We start from the raw sequence: 8146 nt of genomic DNA, 5'->3' as shown, positions 1-8146 counted from the left end.
TCTTCTCTCGGGCGTCTCCGGGAACGGCGTGTCTTCGCCCACCACCTTGGGTGAGGATCGCACTGCCTTCCCCGCGGCCCCTTCCCCGCGGCTCGCGCCCTCCCGCCTCTCCCTCCACCCACCTCCATGGGCAGCCCCACTTCCGCTTCTCCCTCCTTTGTCTGGCTCCTCCTAGCGGTCGCTACCCGGAAGTCCGGCGGAAGCACACGCACACTACTTAGCACCGCCCCGCTTCCTGTTTGGTCGGCTCCTCCTGATTCGTGATTGGCTGCCGCTAAGGCCTCGCACGTCTCGCGGTGTTTGTATCCACGAGCGGGCGCGAACCGGGACGTGTTTCTGGCGGGCGGCGTCTCGTCTTCTTGTTGCGGGCTCGTCTCCTATTCCCGGGACCTCCGGGCCCAGCAGCATGACGTCTGCCTTGGAGAACTACATCAACCGTATCCTCGGGCGGGGGCTGCGGCTGCTCAGACCGCAGCGGGGTCGCGGCGGGGGGCGGGGGGAGGACCGGGGTCGCGGTCCGCGGTGGGGTCCTGTGCACGGACGGACCCGGGGCTTTTCCGTGCACATCACAGACCCCAGTGTCGTTCGAAGTTTCCCGCAAGTAGCCTTTCCATTATAGTTCTTAAGATTCCTTAAGGCTCGTGTGTTCCAGCATTGGGAATAAGGTGAAGTTTTTTCCTCAGGTTATCAACGTGTAGGTACTCGCAGGCTTGCTGTTCGGAAGTAGTAGAAATAGAAAGATGTTTCTCAAATTTTAATTTCGGGACCCATGCCTCCACTTTAACTGTCTATGCGATGTAGTTAAAAGAAAGCTTGTAATTGTGAGAGGCAAGTAGCTTTCCAGCGCCCGTGTCAGATTTAGGTTAGAACTTCTGCTTTAAAGTCAGGACAGAAACAGTGGAGTGCATGGAGCCTATGTACAAAGAAGAAACAAGTTAAGTACAGAGAACTTTTCATGGTGTACGGATTATAACTTGATAGCAGCAATTATGACCAGGTCTTGGATTAGAAGGGTCTTAACATGCTCAAAATGACGCAACGTTGATAAGAACGCATCCAATTTTTATTTCAGAGGTGAAGAAATGGATCTAAGAAGGGTAGGGATTGGCTTGCTCAGTGTCAGATTGAAACGCTTGCTATTTACACCAGGGTCAAACGTCACAGACTCTGCCCTTCTCCCATTTGATGATCCGTTTTCAAGATAGAATTGAAACAAGTTTAAAAAAAAAAGTTTTCTCCCTTATGAGCAGCGGCTGTGTTGAATCTTAATTCTCCCACTTTTCTTTTTTAAAGAATTTGAAACCATTTTCTTACCAGGCTGAAAGTTTTCAGTTTGTAATCTCTAAGAAATACTGTCCTTAACTCGGTTCTCAGGAACTGTTGCTGTTATCACTTCTGATGGGAGAATGATTGTGGTGAGTGGCATTTTCATTTTCCTCTTTCCTGTAGGCTTATTGAGGGTGTTTTTGAAGTACCATTTCTGATCTCAGGTACCACAATATAACCTAGATTCTAGTGTTCTTATGATTCAGCTGTTCGACAGACCCTCTTTCTTGACTGCTAGTCCAACATCGCTATTAAACCTTAAAGACCTATACTCTGAAATGCAGAGGTGTAATAAACTGACTCATCTTCTTGTATTTTTCATTTCCATTCCATTCCTTTTGTTTTAATTTAGAGCTCTTTAACGATTTGCATGTTATGTATATGCTCTTGCAGGTTGCTTAACAGTATGGAGATCCAGTCTGAGGAATGTTAATTCTATGATTTTATTGTTATTCAAAAATAATGAATGTGGTTTCGGAAACTAAATTAACTATGGCTTCACTGGGGTATGATCTTTGGGACCTGTGCCTCTACTGTCTCTGCAGTATTCCTTGCAAGACTAATTTAATTCCATGTTTTCCAATTTCTGATTTTGTTTTTCCTTATAGGTTTATTTTTAAACCTGTTTGTGTGTGTGTGTGTGTGTGTGTGTGTGTGCCATGCATGTGGGGTTATACTACACAAGGAACTAAGAAGTGTTTGTCAGATCCACTGGAGCTGGGTTACAGGCAGTTGTGAGCCACCCTGTGTGGATGCTAAGAAGGATCCTTTGGGAGCCATCTCTTCAACCACTTCCTTTTCTTCTCAGTCCTTTTGATTCTTCTTACTCCTTAGTGAGCAATCCCAGTCCAAGGGATAGACTGCCCTAGACTAGATGCATGTGCCCTGTGCTAGGAAGTTTTGTGTTCCTTAGTTTGCAAACAACCTTGTGAAGAGTTACCACTTTGTAGATGAGGACCCAAACTTAGAAAAAAAGAGTTACTTTTCCAGAGATTCAGTATAAAAAGTAACAAAACTATAAAGTGTTGTATTCCAAAACCAAGGTTACTTCCCTTACTTGTTCTTTATAAAGGAATCGAGTGTGTAGATTTTCTGTTGTTTGTGGTAGTGGTGGTGAGTTCACAGTCTGAATTTTGTCAACCGAACAATTAGGAGAGGGTAATTAGGAATTAGGAATATGCTAATTTCAACATTGCAAAAGCCTGTTGCTATTAACAGGTAATTTGCAAAGAACTGATTTCTATTTCTATTAGAAAATGCCTACAGAAAATCTAAACAGAACCATTGTGTTGACATTCAGTAGTTCTGTCTTTATCACGTAGTCACCTGATAAAGCTTTTGCATGTGTAATGAAGGCAAGAGGACTTTTATAGGGGTTTATGATAACTGCCGTTGGTTGACTGCTATAGGAAATAATCTCATTTGTTTTTCTTCCCAATTTCTAGATTCCAAGTTTCTTTTTAGTTCATTCTGATTCTTTATGATTATGGCTTTCAGAACATAGGAGTTTAATGGTGAACTCAGAGATTTACCAGCAAAGTCCAAAATAAGATATTTCTTTAGAAACTTATTTGTGATATTACATTTTGCTATGGCCACAGAATTATTCCTGATTATTTCCTTCAACTTTAGTTTCTGATTATTTCAGTTCTATATATGTCTATTCTAATATTAATAATAACATGCATACAAGTTACAATATTAGCAGCAAGAATGTACTAAATGTTAGGTGTAGCTACCGTGTGATTTTGTTTATATTTTTAGATTAATTTCTGAAAAGTGTTGTTTATAAGAGAGCAGCATTGTTACTTTGTGATCTGGCTCTGGAGCTTGTCTTGTTTTTCTGTACTGAATCTACTATTTACTGTCCATAAAATCTTGAACCAGGATTTGATTTCTGGAGCATCGGGTAGGTTCATTATTTGAAATGAGCAAAACACAGTACTGTCTCCATCGTGAAGGAAAGTCGAGGGTTCCTTTAGCCAGTGCCTTTCAATAAGAAGTAACAAAGTGAACCGTTATTTGGCTGGTTTGTAGTTCTCATTATTAAGTTAAAAAAAGTAAATCATTTTCTCTCAAACGTGTCCTGTTTTAGTTTCTGCTTTTAGTGCTAGTTCCTGGACTATGTGAATGTCTTTACTTGGAAATACTAGTTCCTGGCTGTCCTTTGCAGCTGTACAAGCTTTGTACAGGTTTTCCCCATCATAAAACAAGTAAGAGGTAAGGTCTGTGTCATGGACTACTTCTGCCCTGCAGAGACATTGTGTCTGCTCGTGGGCGTACATGAAGACATAAGTACATAGCTGACAGCTAAAATGGTTGTAAATTTGATTTACATATTCAGAACTAGAATGTATATTATTTGTTTATTTATTGCTTTTTTTTTTTTCAGGGAACACTAAAAGGGTTTGACCAGACCATTAATTTGATTTTGGATGAAAGCCACGAGAGGGTGTTCAGTTCTTCGCAAGGAGTAGAACAAGTTGTATTAGGATTATACATTGTGAGAGGTGACAACGTGTAAGTAAAATAAGTCATTTTAGTGAAGTTACGTTATCACTACTGGTGTGCTTGTGTTGTGGAAGAGAGACTTTCCCCAACTTATATGATGTCATCCATATGTAATAGAATTGTGTATTCATCTGTTTTATAGATATAGCTTATCTTATATTTGATTTATACTTCTTATGTTGAAGTCTTAACAAACCAAACATTTACCTACTGAGACTTCATTTGTGTTTACTTAATTGAGCGTTGGCCTTTGAACCTTGTCTCTTGTGTGTGCAGAACAGGCAGTCTGTCACTGCTATGTGTTCTCCAGCTCTCTTTCTTTTACACTTTGAGACCAGCTTTCCAAAGTTGCTTAGGGTGACCTTGAACTTTAGATCCACCTTTTATCACAGCCTCTGAGTAGCCTAAACCACTAGTGTATGTGTGTGTGTGTGTGTGTGTGTGTGTTTTGTGTTTGTATGTGTATGTAGTGTGTACACACACACACACACACGTGTGTTTCTAATAGGAAAGTGGCCTAGGTAGGCCCAGAAAGGACTGTGCTTCACACCAAATTGTTCCTTAAAGAACCTTTTTAACATTTTGGAAAATCTCTTTAAAAATCTTCTGTTTGAGCTATTTTTAAATAATTCAGGTTCATTTAGCTGCTATTGTTTTTAGCGAAGTGGATATACTTAACATGTCCCATGAAAACCCATTGTCTTGTTGAATTTAATCTAGTTTGAGAATATCTTAGAGGAGGCAATTTGAGAAAGACTGCAGCCATTTTGAGTGGTGCTATTCAAAATAATTTTTTTCTGATGATGGATGTCTTAAGTATCAACATTTTTTCAGTATTATATCTACTTGCTTTGAGTAGCTGTGATACTTGGAAAGTAGCTGGTGACCAAGGAACTAAATTTTAAATTTGGAGTTTTGGGGACCTTTTTTGGTTTTTTGTTTTGGTGATCTCTTCCCATGCCTTTTAAAGATGTAATCCAGGGGCTGGCGATATGGCTCAGTGGTTAAGAGCATTGCCTGCTCTTCCGAAGGTCCTGAGTTCAATTCCCAGCAACCACATGGTGGCTTACAACCATCTGTAATGAGATCTGGTGCCCTCTTCTGGCCTGCAGGCATATATGCAGATAGAATATTGTATACTTAATAGATAAATAAATATTAAAAAAAAAAAATAAAGATGTAACCCAGACTGACCTGGAGCTTGCTACATAGGCCAGACTGACTTTATTCTCCTTCAGGTTCACAAGTATTAGTACTGTAGGTCTAATCTGCTTACATGGCTAAAATTTAAATTTAATTTAAATGTTTCTAGAACTCTATGAAGAGTCAAAATATGACTGCAGGACAGGAAAATATATAGTAATTTTGGATGGTGTGAAGGGATATGTGAGATGATAGGGATACTTCATTCATTTAGTAGACTAAGTTTAATTCATTAGTGGATACTGTAAGTTTATCCTAAAATGGATATATGCTTTATTCTCTTTACTTTATTTGAAGTCTGTATTTGGGAAGTAGGTTCGTTGATCCTTAATCAAATTTGGGTTTATGATTCATGAAATGTTCTCTGGAGATGACTTAGGAGAAATTATGATGATAGTTGTAAAGGACGAGCCAGAGCCGAGGGGTCTTACCCTCTGCCCACAGCCGCACTGTGTGGACTCGTTCCTCTTTAAGAGTGCCTCCTGTCTGTTCAAAGATACCAAACTTGAACATTCACCCTAGGCCTGCTGGGCCTGGAACCTGCTTTTAAGAGCTTGTGAAAACACTTAGAGTTTTGAGGATTCCTGTCTTGTTAGCAGCTTGCAGTTGCCCCATGGGGGCTTTTGTTTGTATAAAATGCAGTGGATCAGCCACAAGTTTTCGCAAGATCCGGTGTTCAACACTTTGCAGCATCTCTTTACTGCTGGTTCCTGTCACACCACCTTCACATCGTTTCCTCAGTGTCGTGACTTACATGGCCATTCAGAGTCAGGAAATGGTTCATGTTTTTACTACTCTGTCTCAGGACAACATGTTTGACAGAATGAAATAGGATGCAGTAGTTATGGGATTGTAGAAATGCATGGAAGTTTATTTTAGCATTATTTAACTCTTTTTCCCATGCTAATAATAGAGCGGTCATTGGAGAAATTGACGAGGAGACAGACTCTGCGCTCGACTTGGGGAACATCCGAGCAGAACCTCTGAACTCCGTCGCACACTGAAGACTTAGAGTGCTTCGGTGTCTGTAAATCCTGTATAGAAACTGCTTGTCCTGAAGATGACGTTGAGATTTTTTTTATGACTGTGTAATTGTGGATTTTGACTTTGTGTTGGTTCATTGTAATATGTAAATTTAAATATTTCTACATTTTTATTGGGAAACATTGCCTAAATTAATAAATGTGGTTGCCTGGTTTATTTTTCTACTAAATGATATAAAACTCTAAGGATCATTTTGAAAACTTAGCAAATACCATTGCTTTTGGTAATTTAATATTTATGGAAAATTGGCTGTAAAAAGAACTTGGGCTATTATTATAACTTATACATGCAAATAATAGTAATAAAAGAGACACATTTCTTACCGTGTTTTTTTTTTTTTTAAGAAAATACCTAGACAGTAAATTGTCTTCTACAAGTACCTGAGTCGTACCTGAGATGTTTATCCCACTGCTCTGTAGATCTACGGTGGTTGAAAAACTTGATCCTTAGGTCTAAGAGATGTGAATATACAATTTGGTTGAGTAATGAAAAACTTGCAAGCGTAAGTTGCAATGAAAATGAATAAGAAAGAGTGACCAGGAGGACGTCGATAAATCTTTAGATACCCAGTAAAATCCCAGAATTCAGCGTGGGGAATATCTGCCATTAACAGGAGTTTTGTTCAATGTGGGTATTGACTTCAGTCCAGAGCACTGCTCTGCCGTGTCTCCATTCGCTTGTTCCATTGAGCTGCTTTCAAAAAGTTGTTTGAAAATTCATGGAAGCAATGTTGTAGGTCATGATTTAATAGGGTACATATTTACAGTTTTATGTGTGGGCCAAAATGGGTATCTTTGGATAGAATAGAAAAATGTGTATTTTCTTGTAATTCAAATAAAATCAGTCTTTTTAAAAAATGTTTTCCATTTTTTAAGTGAGTGCAAGAACTGTAAAGATGTAAATAGTAAACCTTAGACTTGAAAGGCCATGTGGTCTAAGAATGGTTGCTTGCCTCTGGTGACAGCATCAGCAGCAGTAGGTAATAATTACGTAGGTTTGGTTGTTTTCCCAGTAGAACCCCTTTCAGTGCAGGCAGCCTTTATTTGGCCTAAATGTTATAATTTTAATGACTTAAGATACCTTAAGAAGGAAAGGATAATGACCAGTTTGTGTAAGTTATGGAGTGGGGCCGGGTGGTGGTGGCGCACGCCTTTAATCCCAGCACTCGGGAGGCAGAGGCAGGAGGATCTCTGGGAGTTCGAGACCAGCCTGGTCTACAAGAGCTAGTTCCAGGACAGGCACCAAAGCTACAGAGAAACCCTGTCTCAAAAAAACAAAGTTATGGAGTGGGTTCTTTGCAGAGTTCAGAGGTGAATTTAACACTTTAATAGTCGAAATTGATGCAGTTCTTTGGGTTAATTAAAACACACAGGCCTTGTTAGGAAAGGTTGGGAAGTGCTGTGATGCCTAGCCTGTAATGTAAGCTTTTATAATCTAATAAAATGGATGCATTGCAAAATGGATAAAGCATGAGCGTTTAGGGACCGTGAGCCATGTATGCTGTCTTAATACTCAGTACCTTAAATTTTGAAACTAGTTCCAAAAAGTAAGTCAGCTATGTATACTTTTTCTGAAAGTTTTTATTTCAAGTACTACATGTGAAGTCCACATGCGTTTCCCCAAAACTGTCATAATTGTGTTTCCTGATTGAGACTAGATAAGTCATCTGGAATGCTTTATTTTATAGAGAAAGTGAATGACCAAGGACTAAAAGGTGGTTTTTTGAGTATTCCTGAATGTACACGGCTGTTTGAATGCTCACAACTGCTTCACATCTGCTCTTGCATGAGAACTCTCAGGGAGCCACTAGTTTCTATGCGGTGTCAAGGTTTTTATGTTACTTTATGAGGCTTATTCTGCAGTCAGTATTTTTTATAAAGAGCCTCAAGTTAGTTTTAACCTTTAATTGCTCCTGTGCTTTGTGATTCAAGGCAAAACTGAAAACCTACTTACTGATAATGAGTTAAAATGTTTCTTGGCAAGCTATTTCAGTAAAATTGCTTGGGGGCAAAATGGGACTTCATAAATTGAGGGCAAAGGCTTATTTTTTTTGTAGTTGAGA

At 39.6% G+C, this 8146-nt stretch overlaps 1 protein-coding gene across 1 annotated transcript; it reads left to right on the top strand.

Moving 5' to 3' along the window:
* The first annotated feature begins 280 nt into the window (after nucleotides 1–280).
* Nucleotides 281–6434, top strand: Lsm8 (LSM8 homolog, U6 small nuclear RNA associated). The gene is made up of 4 exons (XM_057776590.1): nucleotides 281–437; nucleotides 1375–1415; nucleotides 3719–3846; nucleotides 5954–6434. Exons 1-4 carry the CDS (start codon nucleotides 407–409, stop codon nucleotides 6042–6044), a joined length of 291 nt encoding a protein of 96 aa, XP_057632573.1. The 5' UTR covers nucleotides 281–406; the 3' UTR covers nucleotides 6045–6434.
* The last annotated feature ends 1712 nt before the right edge of the window (nucleotides 6435–8146 follow it).

This window comes from Chionomys nivalis, chromosome 1, assembly GCF_950005125.1.
Source record: "Chionomys nivalis chromosome 1, mChiNiv1.1, whole genome shotgun sequence".
In the NCBI taxonomy this organism is placed as follows: domain Eukaryota; kingdom Metazoa; phylum Chordata; class Mammalia; order Rodentia; family Cricetidae; genus Chionomys; species Chionomys nivalis.
Note: the sequence above shows the minus strand (reverse complement) of the source record. Positions and strands in the feature narration are given on the sequence as shown.

What these genes read in the sequence shown, in the direction of transcription:
- Lsm8 (XM_057776590.1), top strand. Translation starts at nt 407, where the DNA reads ATGACGTCTGCCTTGGAGAACTACATCAACC. An exon ending in CTGATGGGAGAATGATTGTG is followed by an intron (nt 1,416 to 3,718) that starts GTGAGTGGCATT and finishes TTTTTTTTTCAG; the next exon opens with GGAACACTAAAAGGGTTTGA. An exon ending in ATTGTGAGAGGTGACAACGT is followed by an intron (nt 3,847 to 5,953) that starts GTAAGTAAAATA and finishes TGCTAATAATAG; the next exon opens with AGCGGTCATTGGAGAAATTG.